General features: G+C 60.8%; 1 protein-coding gene across 1 annotated transcript; it reads left to right on the top strand.

Moving 5' to 3' along the window:
* The first annotated feature begins 9,979 nt into the window (after window positions 1-9,979).
* Window positions 9,980-15,992, top strand: LOC311528373 (tubulin alpha-4A chain). Its single transcript, XM_084643342.1, has 4 exons — window positions 9,980-10,124; window positions 13,473-13,695; window positions 14,422-14,570; window positions 14,933-15,992. Exons 1-4 carry the CDS (start codon window positions 10,122-10,124, stop codon window positions 15,905-15,907), a joined length of 1,350 nt encoding a protein of 449 aa, XP_084499468.1. The 5' UTR covers window positions 9,980-10,121; the 3' UTR covers window positions 15,908-15,992.
* The last annotated feature ends 858 nt before the right edge of the window (window positions 15,993-16,850 follow it).

A 16,850-nucleotide genomic window follows, 5' to 3' on the forward strand; every position in this document is an offset into this window, starting at 1 on the left:
GAAATGAGGCTTCGCCGTCCCTCACTGACCTAGAAGAACAATGGCTGAGTCTCCCAGGGCATTGTCCTGCTGCCTCTTACTTGAGAGGCAGCGGGACTGGCAGGTTTCGTGGATGGGGACCATGCCCTGCTAAGGTCTGCAGGAGCGGACAGAGTCCTTGTGCCCTGAAAGGGTAATGAATAACGGCCACTGGGTGGCTCTGAGAGAGGGTCTTCTCTTTCACCCCTTTGCCTCCGAGCAGGGGGCCTCGGCCTCCCTGGTCCTGTCACTGGGGCTGCGCCAGTCCAAAGGGACAAAAACAGGCTCGGAGGAACCTTGGTTCCTGGGCCCCGTGATCTGCGCCTGGCTATGTGGCCAAGGGTCTGGTGCAGCCCTGGAGATGCAGCACGCTCTGAGTCTGGCTCTGGGGGCTGGAGGGGAGCCCACTGGCCTCACGCGGGAAGGTGGCAGGATGCTGAGGACTCTCAGCAAAGCCATGCCCGGTGCTCCCCGAGAGTCTTGGCCTTCTACGTCCCTCGTCCTTTTTGCCCAAGCCCTACAGCAGCGCCCCTCTACCCTTGTCTTGCCTGGGGTGTAAACGAGATGCCAGTCCGTGTGGGCTAGCTTGGGCTAACACCTTCCAGCAGTGGGCTCGTCTGTCCATCCACGTGAGGGAGCCAGTCTGTCCAGATGCCACCCCCACCCCGCCAGTGGAAACCAAAGCACGCCCCCCTCCCCCAGTTTTCCCTGTGAAATCCTGTCACTCATTCCTGGCCGGCTGCCAGCACTGCCATTCCAGGCCAACCGGCCCATTAAACCTTGACCTTCTACAGAAGGGTGGAGCTGCCATCAGCCCCCTTCACACCTGTCTGCACCTGGCACTCTCCCCACGAGTGCTCTGCAGGAGGCAGTCACTGTCCCTGCCTTGCAGAGACCCTGCATCCATGGGGGGCTGGGGAACTGGACTTCCTTTCTAAGGGCCAGTGCCCTGCCCCCTGGGGAGCCCCAGCCGCTCGCCTCCAAAGCCCGCTAGGGAGCTCCCACCATCCCAGCTGGGAGCCACCTAGAAACCAGATGGTGCAGGAGCTTCTGTGGGACCTCCTAGAAGCCAGGCGCTCCCAGACCAGGGGCTGGGCAGGGGCATCGCACAGCGCCCTGACTGTTCCTACATTCCAGTTGTCCTTGGAGAGGGACCGTTCCCCTCCTGCTCTGTTTGGCTGTATCGTTCTTCTGAACAACCCTGACACCCGAGGCAGTCCCGTGTGCCGCGGGCGCGATGCGTCACGCTGAGAAGTTAGAAGCAGAACTTCCTGGCCACTAGGCACCAAGCCCTCACTAACTGTCACCTTACACAGCAGGTGCCGAGCCGGAGAACGGCTGAGAGCAGAACCAGCTGATTGTTGCTGAGGTGGCTGGCGCAGCAGCCCCGCTCCCAGACCTAATGAGCAGCAGAGATCTGTGCGCGCCGGGGGGGTTTCTGGGCCCACAACAGAGCTCGCTGTAGCCAGACACTGCTGAGTGGGTGCAAGCCACCCCCAGCTCTCCTCGTCGCCACCTGCAACGCCAGCCCTGCAGGCCCCTGGCTTTGGGAGGGGGACACGGCAAATTCACGCTGCAGTTTTTGGACACATTTCAGAGGAGCAGCCGTGTTAGTCTGTAGTCGCAAAAAGAACAGGAGGAGTTGTGGCGCCTTAGAGACTAACCAATTTATCTGAGCATGAGCTTTCGTGAGCTACGGCTCACTTCATCGGATGCAGCTCAGGAAAGCTCATGCTCAAATAAATGGGTGAGTCTCTAAGGTGCCACACGTCCTCCTTTTCTCTTTGGACATAGTTTGTCTAATGCACGTGACAGTCGTACCGCCGTGAAGGGAGCTTTGTGAAATCGCACTGTCCCTAGGCTCCGTTCCCAGCAGGCGGGTGCTCAGCAACCTGGACTCCACAGTGACCTGTTCACCGCATGCCCCGCTGCCCCGACAAGCCCTGGAGTTGGAGGCCTCAGTCACGGCCACGAGCACCCAAAGCCCTGGAAGGGAGAAGCCGGGTCCACAGTCCTGCCTGTGCTCACCAGATGGAGCCATTCACTGGTCTCTAACCACCAGGATTTCTCCACCTAGTCCAGGGCTTGAGGCAGGTGCGGCAGGGTGTCGAGCTGGGAATTGGCTTCCTGCCTCTCCCCGCAGGATACGCTCTGGCCCCTGGCAGGAGTTCAGCACCCATCTCCCGCGGGCTGTGTGTGGAATCAGGGAGCTGAAGGGAACTCCACCCCCCCCCGGCTTGTCTCTCCAGCCCTGGTCCTCCTACAGCTCCCGCCACTGGCAGCTAGGAACACTGAGGCCAAGGGCCAGCGCCATGGAGTCCCTAGAGGGGACAGGGCCGGGAGCCCGCTGTTCCGCTCCTAGCAGGCCTGTGTCAGCCGCCACCCCGAGGCGGAGAGATGGTCACAGCCGTAGCAGATTCCAGCCCAGGCACTGGCACATTTGCTCTGGGCGTCACGCTGAGAAACTGGCCGTAAAGAGAACTAGGACCCGCCACAGCCCCGGCGATGCTGGAGGAGGAGGAGTGGCCTTCGCTGCACTGAAGGGGGCAGGCTGGGGACCGTGCAGCCCTTCCCCGCGCACTTGCAAAGGCAGCAGGCCACCGGGCGTGGCTGTGTGTCACCCAGGCCGGGGCAGCAATTGAGCCTCCCCCGCAGGGCACCGCTCTTCTGTGCCCAGCACAAAGGCCTGGCCAGCCAGCACAAAAGTCCATCATGTGCTTTGGAGGCTTGCCTGGCCCGTCAGCGGCAGGGCCAGGGCTAAGCTCTCTGCCTGTCTCTCTCATGATCCCGCAGCTCCAGGCTCCTTACCGCACCCCTCGCCACCTGCCTGGGCGTGGGCACCAGGTGTGCTCAGGAGGGCGTTAACCCTGCGAGTGCCGGGGGCGCTGTGCTGTGTCGCACCCCCGTGGCCCTGCTGAGCTGGGGACAAGTGAGAGCCCTGGGAGCTGGTGCCTCTGCTAGCTGCCTTCAGCCTTCCGCTAATTAACCATTTCCTCTTGAAGCCCTCTGCCTGGCTTGGCTGGCTGCCCGGCCACTTCCTCCTGCTCCCAACGGCTCTGAGCACCCATGCGGCTGGGCTGGTTCCACCTCTCTCTGCACACCCGGGTCAACAAACTGTTTGCACAATGACAGGATTCAGAGCAGCAGCCGGGTTAGTCTGTATTCGCAGAAAGAACAGGAGGACTCGTGGCACCTTCGAGACGAACCGAGTTATCTGAGCATGAGCTTCCGTGAGCTACGGCTCGCTCCATCGGAGGCACAATGTGGCTTTTGCGCAGTCTGCAAAAACACGCACTGAATAAACCCGCCCGGGGGGGGAGATCCAGAGTGCGGGGGCGGGGGAGAGCCGGGGTTCCTGCTGGGGGGCCACTGTCTGCAGCATTCTCCTTCCCCAGCCATTGTCTGTAGTGGGACCGAGTTCCTGGGGGACTCTGCTTTTGGCTCATGCCTGGGATGTTCTGCGGGCTCCCTGGAGCTAGGCCATGGCTCCCGGGGGGAGGGGCACAGGGTGTAAACTCGCTGTAATGAACTAGCTAGCGTGTCTGTGTCCCCTCTGCCTCTGCTGTGCGCCATGGGCCCTGTACTAACGGTGATTCTCCTTTGGCGCAGGTGGGCGGGGCTCATGGCTCTGGGGCAGCAGGGCCTGAGCTCTGCCCTGCCCCCCTCGCTGATGCGCCCAGCTGACCACACGTCTGTTCCAATATTGCAGAGCAGTCGGCCCCGACGGGCACAACGGCGCTGCCCTGCTGGAGCCGGCTCCCCGGCCCCGCACAGTGCAGGGCTCTCTCCTGGCTGGCCGGCTGCAGCGTGGCCCCAGCCCAGGGAACGTACCTAGTGCTGGGGGGAAGCAAATCCCGCGTTGCGTTCCTAGCCCCAGGCAGGCTCTGCTGTCGCTTGTGCATGGTGATCTCCACGTCGGTGTCCAGTTGTTCATTTACGGCCTGCCTTGCTGTCCCCACAGGCTGTGAAACCCGCAGGAGAAGGGAGAGGGGGCGTTAGCTCGCCCCATGGCACACTGGGCCTCTACCCACCTGTGGGGTGCAGAGAACATGCCGGGGAGCAGGCCCGGCATGCCCGTCCACTGCAGGGGCCCTCCACTCAGCTGGGTCTGCTCTGGCTCCTGGGGACCTCTCAGTCACACAGGGCATGGTCAGAGGAGCCTTACTACGAGCATCGTTTACTTTTCCTTGGAGGTCACTTTCATTAGCCAGTTGCCACCTATTTCACTGCTCTGGGCATCTGCCTGGTTGTCCCATGGTGTCAGTCGCACCCTGCCCCGAGTAGGGGAGGGCTTCTGGTTCCCCCTGGTTTGTGGACTAGCCCCAATCTATCTGCTAATCCTTTCCGACTGGCTGATGGGCGAGCCGTGTTTCTCGGGCCCGGTCTGTCTGCCCCCTGCCCTCGCCCAGCCTGGCAGGGTTTGGGGGCCGGAGGCAGAGGTGGACATCGCTTTCTCCAGATGTTTTGTGATCTCCGCAACTCTCTGCATTTCGCTACTGCTTTTATTTGATCTAAACCAGCAGTTAAACTGCATCTGCTCAGTATGTGTCCAACAGAGAACGTTCCTGTCAGACCAGGGGCAGATCCTCCATCTCTTGGTGGCTTCAGAGTCAGGCTGGTGCCTTCCTGCAAGATGCTTTAGTCAAACACAAGTTCTTGGGCTCATTATAGGAGTCTCTGGGTGAATTTTCTGCCCTGTGCTATACAGGAGGTCAGACTGAGAACTGGTCCCTTCCCACCTTAAAATCTATTAATGTCGGTAATATGGGTAACTGGTTTGGTGAATGGGGGAATACGATGGACTTCAGCAAGGTTTTGAGACAGTCCCACACAGCATTCTGATAAGTAAGCTGGGAAAATTCAGGCTCAACAGAACCACCATTAAGTGAATACGTAATTAACTGCAAAAAAAACATCCCCATTAATGGACTGATGTCAGAGCAGAGGGAGGGCTCAAGTGGGGCCCACAGGGAGCTGTTCTGGGTCCGGTGTTGTTTAACGTCTTTATCAGTGCCCCAGGTGGAGGACTAGAGAGCAGACTGATCAGATTTGCACATGACACAAAGCTGGGGGGGTTGCCAACACTTTGGAGAACAGAGATAAAATTCAGAGGGATCTCGATAAATTGGAGACCTGGGCCCAGCTTTGGTCCCCGCTGTGTAGAAAGGATGGAGAGAAACTGGAAAGGATCCTGAGGCGAGCGACAGGGATGATCACAGGGATGGAATGCAAGTCGGACGAGCAAAGGCTGAAGGAACTGGGTATGTTCAATTTGGAAAAGAGGAGATTGCGGGGGGGCATGATAGGGGTCTTCAAATACTTGAAAAGCTGCCACAGGTAAGATGGCGAAAAGTTTTTCTCTCTTGCCACGGGGGGCAGGACAAGAGGCGATGGGTTCAAACGACAGAAAGAGCAGGTTTCGATTAAATCTCAGGGGAAACGTCCTCCCCGTAAGAGCAGTCAGACAATGGCACAGATGCCTCCGGAGGTTGTGGAAGCTCCTTCCCTGGAGGTTTTCGAGAGGAGGCTGGAGCCGTCTGTCTGGGATGGGTGAGACCCAACAAGTCCTGCATCTCATCGGGGTTTAGACGAGATGACCCGTGCGGTCCCCTCTAACCCTGTGGGTCTATGTGTTACGCAGCCATCTTGCTGTCTGCAAAATGTGCCAAAGTATTTGATGATGGTGCTTCCGAGCCCGAGCCCGTCGTAACTTCACCAGCAACAGACTAGGCCATTTGCTGCTGGCTCTCTGCACAGGGGCAATTTCACTCAAAAATCCCTGTGCACTGACTCTTTGAAATGCCTCCACAGCAGAATTCACACCCATGGGGACCCGGGCTGCACTTCCAACACCCAAAAGTCGTCAGGCACTTGTCAGACTCCACCTGTCAGTGCTTGACCTGCATTGTGCTTCTGAGAGCTTCGCAGCGGCAGCTCCTTCCACAGCTGAGTGCTGGGGGCTCCTGGGGGTCAGATTTGTGGGTTTTCATTTATTGCTCGAGTACTCAGCACAGCCAGGCCTGGAGAGTCGAGTGTCTGGGAGCCAAGGCATGGGCGCCTCCTGGGCTGCGCAAGACACCACCGTGTTCCCTGTCTTCATACGCAGCCTGGTCCCTCCCCAACCAAACCCCTCCTCCCCTCATTTCCTCCCCCGCTCCTGATTCTCCCCACGTCCCAGCTCGCGTTCCCCTACGCGTCCCTGACAGGGGTGTGTCTAACCTGCTCTTTAATATCCCAAGTGACGGAGATTCCACAGCCTCCCTAGCAATGTATTCCAGTATTCACCACCTGCAGAGTTAGGACGTTTTTCCTAATGTCCGACCGAAACCACCCCGGCTGCGATTGAAGCCCATTGCTGCTTGTCCTGTCCTCAGAGGTTAAGGAGAACAATTCTTCCCCCTCCTCCTTCTAATATGCTTTTATGTACTTGAAAACTGTTCTCATGTGCCCCCCTCAGTCTTCTCTTCTCCAGACTAAACAAACCCAATTTTTTCAATCTTCCCTCATTTTTGTTGCTCTTCTTTGGACTTTCTCCACTTTGTCCACTTCGTTCCTGAAACGTGGCTCCCAGAACTGGACGCAGGACTCCAGTTGAGGCCCAATCAGTGCTGAGCAGAGCAGAAGAATTACTGCTCGTGTCTTGCTTACAACACTCCTGCTACTACAGCCCAGAGTGATGTTCACTTTTTTTGCAACAGAGTTACACTGTTGACTCATATCTAGCTTGTGGTCGACTCTGACCCCCAGATCCCTTTCCGCAGTGCTCCTTCCTCGGCCGTCACTGCCCATTGTGTGTGTGTCACCGATTGTTCCTTCCCACGTGGAGGACTTGGCATTTGTCCTTATTGAATTTCATCCTATTTACTGCAGACCATTTCTCCAGTTTGTCCAGATCATTTTGAATTTCAATCCTATCCCCAAAGCACTTGCAAACCCTCCCAGCTTGGTATCGTCCGCAAACTTTATCAGTGTCCTCTCTGTGCCATTATCTAAATCATTGATGAAGAGATTGAACAGAACCGGACCCAGAACTGATCCCTGCGGGACCCCACTCGTTATGCCCGTCCAGCCTGACTGTGAACCACTGATAACTACTCTCTGGGAAGGTTGTGTTGACTGACTTAACTGCTTATCACCTCAATTGTTATGTTTTCATCCGTTGGTGACATCTGCAGTCCAGCAACCTTCCCTGGGTTTAAATTCATCCTTCTTCATGTCAGGACGAATTTAAACATTTCTGGGAAAACATCTCATTGCGGCTAGCCCCCTATCAGCTCCAGCAGCATTCGCAGCCCTGGGACCCCCCCTGCAGACAGCCCACTGCTGCTTTCCAAGCACTGCGTCCATTAGACCTGCTCCGAGCGTTCATGGCAATGGTGCTGTTGGGATGAATGACCTGAGAGGTTCAAATCGCTCATTTTCCACACTTCAGTTTTTCCCAACAAGAAGCAGTGAAGACACTTTCCGTGAGGTCCCAGTGACTTCATCAAAAAGCAAACTCATGCGTCTGCCGTTACAACACGGCGTAAGTGTCTGCAGAGAGACGACAGAGCCTGTCGCTGGGAGCTCATAAGTCAGGGTGCTGAGAGAGGCTGGGGTTGATTTGTGGGGTGCTGGGTGGGTTTGATTGGCTGGGGCTCGGGACAGGTGAGTTATACAGGTCACAGGGGAGGGAAAGGATAGCTCAGTGGTTTGAGCATTGGCCTGCTAAATTCAGGGTTGTGAGTTCAATCCTTGAGGGGGCCATTTAGGGATCTGGGGCAAAAATTGGGGATTGGTCCTGCTTTTTTGAGCAGGGGGTTAGACTAGATGACCTCCTGAGGTCCCTTCCAATGCTGATGTTCTATGAAATGAGGTCTAATAAACCTTCCTAGCAGCTGCCCAAGCCCTGCTCACTGAGTCCGAGAAGGACCTGTATTGCATGGAAACGCAGGTCTGCGGGATGTTTCCGAGTGCTTTAGAAGACGGTATGTTTTTATGAAGAGTGGGAAGGAATTAGCAGAGTGGGTGAGAAGTGCACCCCAGGCACCGAACGCGGCTCAGGGAGTGATTTCGGGGGGCTGCCCTGTCTGCAAAGGGGCCTGCCAACGGAACGGACATGGAATGGGGCCCCTTTTTATTACCACCTTCTCTCTGACCTTCAGAGGCCTGGAAGATTCTTCTTTGCTTCTAAAGTGTTTTCTCTGCTTGTTTCCTTTAGCAATTCAGGTCTTGTCTCACCTGGTTTTCCTGGAAGGCTCTGTGGGCGACTGCAGAACTGGAAGGTTTCTGGCGTCTTGGCTGCCGAAGCAGTGATCCTGGTTAGGTGGGCGAGGGGTAAGTGAAACCCTTCACCATGCTCTGCGTTCTCTTTGACTTTCTTAACCTCCATTTAACTCAAATCCCCAGCAAAGCTCCCTTTGTTGAAGGTGGAGTACTGCACGCCTTCAGTGAGCAGAAGCGGATTAGGATTTATTGGTGCCCTGGACACAAAGAACATTTTGGACCCCCCCAACACCCTGAGGCCCCCAAATTGTCCAGGGCCCCTGGGCACAGCTGTAGATAAATCTCTGCATTAAGCATCTTCACATAACTTTCATATGACTTGGTGTTATGTCTCTTCAGAATAACCTTATATTAAGTCTATCTGCATGTAACCTCTATTTTTATACAACTTTTGTATCCAGTCCTTTGATACAGGAACTTTGCATCAGATCCTTATATAGAAACTTTGTATTGAACCTTGATATAATGTTAAAGCCCCTAAAATAGTATAATTAAGGTAGAAGAAAATTGTCTTTTTGCTAGGAATAGAGTAAGATCCCCCCCCCCCCCCCCACACACACACTTTGTAATCCATTGCCCTGTTGAATGAACGAGGTGTGAATGAGCAAGGTGTGGAAGGCCCGCACCTCCAGACAGCTGCAATAGTTGGAGAGGGGATGGGAGCCAGACCCAAGAACAATAAAACTTGCCAAGTGGGCTCACTAAAGAAGAGCCGACATATTGACAGGCTTGGGGGTTAGAAGCCAGCACCTTCTTTTGGGAACACCCAGAGGGAAGCGGCACAAAGGACCAACAGACGCAGACCCAGATTTTGAATCTGGGACAATTTGCATGAGAGGGAAGCGGCTATAAATGCGAGGGGTCTTGCAGAGGACCCGGGTCTCGTCTTGTCAAGATTGGAGCATCGATCCGGATCAGCAGAAGCCCGGCTCCACCCACCCCCCACCCCCCATCTAACTCACCTGGCCAGTGAAGTTAAGGGGAGCAACTAGTTGGTAACAACAAGACGGCGTGTGCGCGCGTGTGCGTGCCTGAGTGTAATATGTATCTTATGATACGGTGTTGAGTGATACATGGATTACCAACAAATGTGGCGTTTGCCTTATTCCCCCTGAAAAGACCCTGTGCAGAACTTTAAGTACAACACAGGCCCCGTGGGCCCCGTGCGTTAATTCGCCACTGCCAGCAAGGGGTGAGAGGGTCCAGCCTCCCCCGAGAGACTCCATGGGACTGGGAGACCAGGATCCCCATTCCAGATATTTCTAAGACATATGACACCAGAAACAGGCTGCCCGAAGGCGGGGGTAGCTCTCCCAGGGAGCCAGGCCCCGGGGGCCGCGGTATCCTGGGGCAGGCCAGGCAGCGCTCTGCAGGGAGCACGCTGCAGCCATGCAGGCTGGGGCCTGTCGTCTCTCCTGGCTGCAGTGGGCTTGAGCCCAGTGTGGAAGGGGCTCCCCCAGACCTGCTTCCCAGACAGTGGCTTGGATTTGGACCCCTCCCGCAGCCATGTTCAGAGACATGGTTTTGCTGCATCGAAGCACATTCCCCCTTTGCTGGGGGGGGAAAGGGGGGAACACCATGGGATTGCGCGGGGGGGTAATCTTAGGGTGGGCCTTGCATGGTACAGTGTGTTAGGACACCCCCGCTCTAAAAACAAACCACGCCCCCTGTGCAAATCTGGAGGCGGGGGCGTGGTCAGACTCGTCACCCCGCCCGTGGGCGGGGCCCAGCCCGCACCCCCCGTATATAAGGCCGGTGCGCCAGGACTGCAGTAGGCGAAGCTTCTCACCGAGACCTCGTCGCGCAGACTCACGTGAGATCCCGGCCACTACTGCGTCATGGTGAGTGGGGGGCCCGGGGGCGCTGCACTGACCCGGGGCCCCCGCCGCGCGCGCGCGGAACCCAGGAGTCCGGGGCCGGGCCCCGCCGCGCGCCTCCCGCCCCGGATCCTGTGCGGGACTCCGCGCCGCGCGTGGCTGGTGCGCTCCGCGGCGGGCCCCTCTCCCGAGGGTGCCGGGCCCCTCCCGCCGAGGGGGCGGCCGGGCCGGGCTCTCCATGGCGCCGGGCCGCCCGAAGCGACGTGGCCGGGCCTTGCTGGGTCCCTGGAAGGGCCCGCGGCGCTGGGTTGGGGGGCAGAGCCCTGGCACCGCCAGCGCCCCCCTGCCCTCGGCGCAGGATGGGCGGGGAGAGGGCGACCTTGCCGTGGCCACAGGCAGGCGCCAGCGCAGTGGGGGCTGCCCCGCGAGCGGGGATCCCCAGCCAGGCCCCCCCGGGCTGGGCTTGCTCCAGACGGGCAGGGGCAGCTGGACAGGGGCGGGGGGGCTGGTGAGCCCGCGGGGGGGGGTTGGCGCCCGGCCCGACTCGGGAAGGACACGAGGGTGCGGGGGGGACTCCGCCTGCTCGGGGGGGGGGCAGCGGCTGCCTCTGGCCGGGGGGTTATTAATAGGCGGGGGGCTCGCCTGGAAATAGCTCTGCCGGGCTCCTGGCCCAACCAGGAGCCGTAGCCCTGTCTCGGGGGCGGGGGGCGGTATTCGGCGCTCCAGGGAGCGTGGGTGAGCCGGGGGCAGCCCCGCTCGCTGCCCGTGTCTGGCGGAAGGGCCCCCGAGGCCGCCCGCTCGGTCGCTGCCGGTCCAGTGGCGGAGCCGGTTCCCCCACCTCGTGGCGAGGCCGCGGCCTGGGCGCACAGGCCGGGCCCCTGGCGAGGAGGCAGCGCCCGTCCCCCCGCTTCCCGGCAGCGTTTCCTGGCTCTCGCCCCTCGGGCTGGGCACGGCTGGGCCCCCCCTCGGCTGCGCCCCTGGAGACGGCTGGGCCAGGGCACGGCTGGGCCCCCCCTCGGCTGCGCCCCTGCCCGGGAGCCCTTCGGAGGCGCCGGTAGCGCGACGCCGCCAGATCCCCGTCCCCCCTCGGCGGAGGAGCCCAGGCCCGCGGGGGCCAGCCCAGCGCCCCGCGCCCGGAGCGGGGTCTCCCCGGGGAAGGGGTTTCCTGCCGTCGCCCCCCCAGTGCGGATGGCGGGAGGGAACGTCTGGCGGGCGGGGCTGGTGGCTTCGCAGCCCTCCCTGGTTGGCCTGGGCGCGTTCAAATGTCGGCGGCCTGGTGACTCCCCCGGGCGGGGCCGGGGCGGTACACACAGGCGGGGGCCGGAGATGGTGCGTCGGCGGCCCGGGTTCAGCGCTGGCGGGGCCTGGAGAAAGTCCCCCGCTCTGCTGATGCCCCCCAGTCCTGACCCACAGCCCGCGGCGTCCAGCACCGTGGCAGGGACCGGAACGGCTGCCGCCTCCAGCCCGGGGGGGACCTGGCGGGCGCCGCAGAGCTCTCCGCGGGCTGCCATCGGGGACGGGGATGCAGGCCAGCCCTGAGGTGGCAGCTGCAAGGAGCTGGGTGCTTCCTCCTTGTGGCTTCCCCATAAACGGCTTGAGTTTGGGGCTGATGCTGCGGAGGGGCCTCCTGGGCTTGGCCCCCTGGCTGCTGCAGGAATCCTGGCTCCCGTCCCAGACCCCCTGGGGCCCCCAGAGCGGGTGGCCCCCGCCCTGGGAGCCCCATGGCTGGTCCAGCTGGCTCCCTTGCTTGTGGGGGTGGGAGGGCCGAGTGACCAGAGGCCTCTGTCTGGCCTTGCAGGCCTGGGGGTCAGAGCTGCTGGGGGGAGGGGAGTGATTAGGAAAGGGGGGTTCTGCATCCCGGCCACCAGCGCCCACCGGATGCAGCCAGCTCTGTGCGAACAGCCCCTGTGCTGTTGTGGGCATAGATGAGCCTGCTGCCTTGTGGAAAAGCTCCCTATGTCGTCCCCTCCCCGCAGCCCTCCCACGGGCCCTGTAGCGGCTCCAGGGGGGCGCTGCTCTATGCCGCTAGGTGGAAGGGCCTTATTCCCCATAGAGCACGGGCAGGTACTGGGCAGCCTCCCTGCCCTCCCCCCACTCTGATGCCCCGCAGCCCTGCCCGCTGCTGGGTTCCCTTGGGATTGGGAATGGCGCTGCTGTGCCCAGGCTGGCTGGGAGCAGCGAGGGTGGGCCTGTAGCTCATGCATTAGGTATGTGCTTGTCCGCTCAGCACCTGCCTGACGCTGCAGTCCCGGCTCCTCCCCTCGCGCTGCAGCGAGATGGTGGATGGGAGCCAGAGCTGGTCCCAGGGACAGCCAAGCCTCCGACCTGACCCTGGGGGGCTCCAGGCAGCAGTAAGCTGCCAGGGGCTGCTGCAGTCCTGGGACAGTGAGGGGCTGCGGGCTGGGTCCGAGGGGGATGGGCACCACTGAAGAGTTTGATCCGAGCCCTCCCACCAAGGCACTGTGTGGCCTTGGGTGAGGAGTCGTGTGTGCCCCCCCCCACCCCCCGGCTGCAATTCCTCCCCTGCTCCTGCCCTGGCGTTACCTGTCCTTGGCTCTGAAGGTGGCATCGAGCAAGTGCCCAGCATGGGACCTCCCACAACGCGGCCCCGCGGTTCTATCAGCAGGGTGTGGCCGACACAATCCTTAGGAGTGTGACTGCTGCTGGATCAAGGGCAGGGCCTGCTCTTGCGGGGGGGGGGGGGCATGACACTGCCGGGCTGCTCCCCCACACCTGCAGTCTGGGCAGTGCTGCAGTGGGGGGGGGGGACACTGCCGGGCTGCTCCCCCACACCTGCAGTCTGGGCAGTGCTGCAGTGGGGGGGGGGGACACTGCCGGGCTGCTCCCCCACACCTGCAGTCTGGGCAGTGCTGCAGTGGGGGGGGGGGACACTGCCGGGCTGCTCCCCCACACCTGCAGTCTGGGCAGTGCTGCAGTGGGGGGGGGGGACACACGCAGCGTGGCAGCCAGTTGCAGCCTGCAGTGTTTCCCTGTGCTGCACGACTCACCTGGCCTCCATGGTGCTGGGCACCAGGGTCGGGGGCTGCCGGGAGCAAGCAGCCCCTTCTCCCCCGTGGAATGGACTCTCTGCTTGAGAATCCCAGGCTCCTTCTGGGCTGGGCCAGGGCTCGGTGCTGCCCCAGGCTGGGGAGCTGGTAACAGGACTGTTCTCCAAGGTCCCTTCACCCGCTGTGCTGACCCGCAGGCACTAATGCCCAGGGCTGTCTGGCAGCTCTCGCTGAACAGACCCCGGCACTGTGATCCCCCAGGAGTTTGGGGGAGCCGCGGGCCCCACCTCGCCACCAACGCTGGCATGGGGCTCTGGGTCCACTGGCCTGGAGAGGCACCTCAATGGCCCTTCTCTCTCTGCAGCGTGAATGTATCTCAGTCCATGTCGGCCAGGCCGGCGTCCAGATGGGCAACACCTGCTGGGAGCTGTACTGCCTGGAGCACGGCATCCAGCCGGACGGGCAGATGCCCAGCGAGAAGACCATCGGGGGAGGGGACGACTCCTTTACCACCTTCTTCTGTGAGACGGGCGCTGGGAAGCACGTCCCCAGGGCTATCTTCGTGGACCTGGAACCCACCGTGATCGGTGAGTGATGGTGCCTGGGTGGGGTGGGGGGGGCGCTCACTGGTGAAGGATTTAGGCCCCCAGCTAGAGCCACGTCTGCCTCCTGGACTGCCAAGCGCAGCAGCGGGCTTGTGCGGCCTCAGTCACTCCTGCCCACGGGGCAGCCCTGCCCTAGCTCTGTGCCAGGCCCTTCCGCCTGGCCTGGGACTGGCCTTCCCCACTGCAGGGGGGGCTTTGAGGATGAGAAGCGTCATGTACGCTGATGCTCGTTATCCGTGACACAGGCTTGGTGCCCAGAGAAACCTACCCAACCGGCAGGCCTGCTCCCGCCACGGCACTGCTCAGAGCTGGACTGAACGCCCTCAGGGCAGCTGGTGCCACTTCCTAGTGTGGGCGAAATGCTGTGTCCCACACCCTCCGCCACACCCTGGCAGCTTCTCCAGGGACGTCAGCCTGTGCCCCAGGCCCTCCTGTTGGGTGGAGGATGGCCGTCCTCCACCCCCTGTGCCAGCAGGCCAGCTCAGTGCACCGGCCTCTGCTGATGTCCATGGGGTGCACACAGGAACGTTCAAAGGGGGTGAGCAGCAACGCCAGGCTGCTTGGGCCAGCCCAGTGAGGCCAGGCTGGGGCAGGAGCCTGGGCTGTGAGGTAAGGAGGGTGGGGTGCAGGCAGATTCTGTTAAGGGGGGTGTGGGGACCACCACTGGCTTAGAGTCCTGTCCCACACCCCTCCTTTCGTCCCTTCCAGATGAGATTCGGACCGGCATCTACCGCCAGCTCTTCCACCCAGAGCAGCTCATCACCGGCAAGGAAGATGCTGCCAATAACTATGCCCGTGGGCACTACACAATCGGCAAGGAGATCATTGACCAAGTGCTGGACAGGATCCGGAAGCTGGTATGCAGCCTGTCAGAGGGAATATTGGGGGGGGGGGGGGGGTCCTGCGCTCTGCCCAGCCAAGGAGCTGGTAAGAGGGCTCCAGCTTCTTGCTGGAAGTCCCCACAAAACATGGCTAAACATGCTCTTGTCTGGGGAGGCCTTGAGAGCTGGCTGTACTTGGCAAGGGGTCTGGGACCTGGAGGGCTCCCTTTCTGACACTGGGGCTTGTTCTTCCCCTGGGTTGGGTGGGCTAGCCTGGGAACTGGGGGAAGTCTCGGCCAGCTGGTTCTCTATCTCTATCCTTCTTGGCCATGTCTGGGCTGCAGCCTGGATTGGCTGGTACTTAGTCTAATGAGCTCTGATATTTGTTTTTCCTGCAGGCCGACCAGTGCACAGGGCTCCAGGGCTTCCTGGTTTTCCACAGCTTCGGGGGCGGCACCGGGTCTGGATTCACTTCCCTGCTGATGGAGCGTCTCTCCGTTGACTATGGCAAGAAGTCCAAGCTGGAGTTCGCCATCTACCCAGCGCCTCAGGTCTCCACCGCGGTGGTGGAGCCCTACAACTCCATCCTGACGACCCACACCACCCTGGAGCACTCGGACTGCGCCTTCATGGTCGACAACGAGGCCATCTACGACATCTGCCGCAGGAACCTGGACATCGAGCGCCCCACCTACACTAACCTCAACCGCCTTATTAGCCAGATCGTGTCCTCCATCACCGCCTCCCTCCGATTCGATGGTGCCCTCAATGTGGATCTGACAGAGTTCCAGACCAACCTGGTGCCCTACCCCCGCATCCACTTCCCGCTGGCCACCTACGCCCCCGTCATCTCGGCAGAGAAGGCCTACCATGAGCAGCTCTCTGTGGCTGAGATCACAAACTCTTGCTTTGAGCCAGCCAACCAGATGGTGAAGTGTGACCCCCGCCACGGGAAATACATGGCCTGCTGCCTCTTGTACCGCGGGGACGTGGTGCCCAAAGATGTCAACGCTGCCATTGCCGCCATCAAAACCAAGCGCAGCATCCAGTTCGTAGACTGGTGCCCAACTGGCTTCAAGGTTGGCATCAACTACCAGCCCCCGACGGTGGTTCCCGGCGGCGACCTGGCCAAGGTGCAGCGGGCCGTATGCATGCTGAGCAACACCACGGCCATTGCCGAGGCCTGGGCTCGGCTGGACCACAAGTTTGACCTGATGTATGCCAAGCGGGCCTTCGTGCACTGGTATGTGGGAGAGGGCATGGAGGAGGGGGAGTTCTCAGAGGCCCGGGAGGACATGGCTGCCCTGGAGAAGGATTACGAGGAGGTGGGCCTTGACTCCTATGAGGATGAAGAGGAGGGAGAGGAGTACTGAGGCACTGGCTGAAGGACTTTCATGTTATAGTGTGAATTGCAAAATCCTTTAAACAATAAACCATCTCCTTGGTCTTGAACCCAAAGCTGAGGCTGTGGCTGTTTCTTGCCAGGGGCAGGGCTGTAGTGAGTGTCCCACCTCTGCTGCACTGTCAGTCCTAGGCCCACTGAGCCGGTGCTGAGCAGGTCCAGTTACAGCCCTGGGGCCAGGCTGTGTTGGGGCTGGGAATGGGGTCCCAAGACATCCTGGGCAGCGCAGTAGCATGGGCCATCAGCAGGGCAGGTTGCCCCCAAATCAGGTACCTGGCTCCTAGCTGGGGCTATGGGCAAGTGGTGGCTTCTAAGCCCTAGGCCTGACCAGGTGCCCAGTGTGGCTTGGGCTCTCGGATCTATCCTGCTCTCTCGCTGGAGGAGGGGTGGACAACTCCACCAGCAAACTCCAGGTCCTGGGGGTTGCCCCCCATATGCCCAGCTGTAAGTGGCCTGCTGAGGGCAAGGGCCCTTCCAGGCTGCCCCCCACCCCGGCACAAAGCAGCCAGCATGGCATAGCCAGTTCCGTTGCTTAGTGATGGGAAGCATCCTCCACATGACATGACTCCCTGAGCAGGGCTGAGCCTGCCTGAGGCCATGGCCAGGGCTGAGCCCAGGGCTGGACTAGCTACATGGGAAAAGGGGGCATGTCCCTCTGCAGGGAGGGGTAGAGCCTGCCCCTCCCCCAGGCCTTGCTTGGGAGGGCCCCCTGGCTATTGGCTGGGAAGGTGAGCTGGCATCTGGCTGGGCTACACTGGCCGTGCCCTGTTCCCCTCTCCTGGGGGTGGGAGGGAACCTGCCTGGGCCAGGCTCTGCCCCTGCTCCCAAGGCCCTGGGTAGTGCCAGCCATGGGGTGCTGGCTCTCCCTGCAGCCCATGGGGGAAGGGGGCAGCCTGCACTGGGAACAGCAGGGC

This window comes from Lepidochelys olivacea (assembly GCF_965140295.1).
Source record: "Lepidochelys olivacea isolate rLepOli2 genome assembly, chromosome: 11".
Lineage (NCBI taxonomy): Eukaryota > Metazoa > Chordata > Testudines > Cheloniidae > Lepidochelys > Lepidochelys olivacea.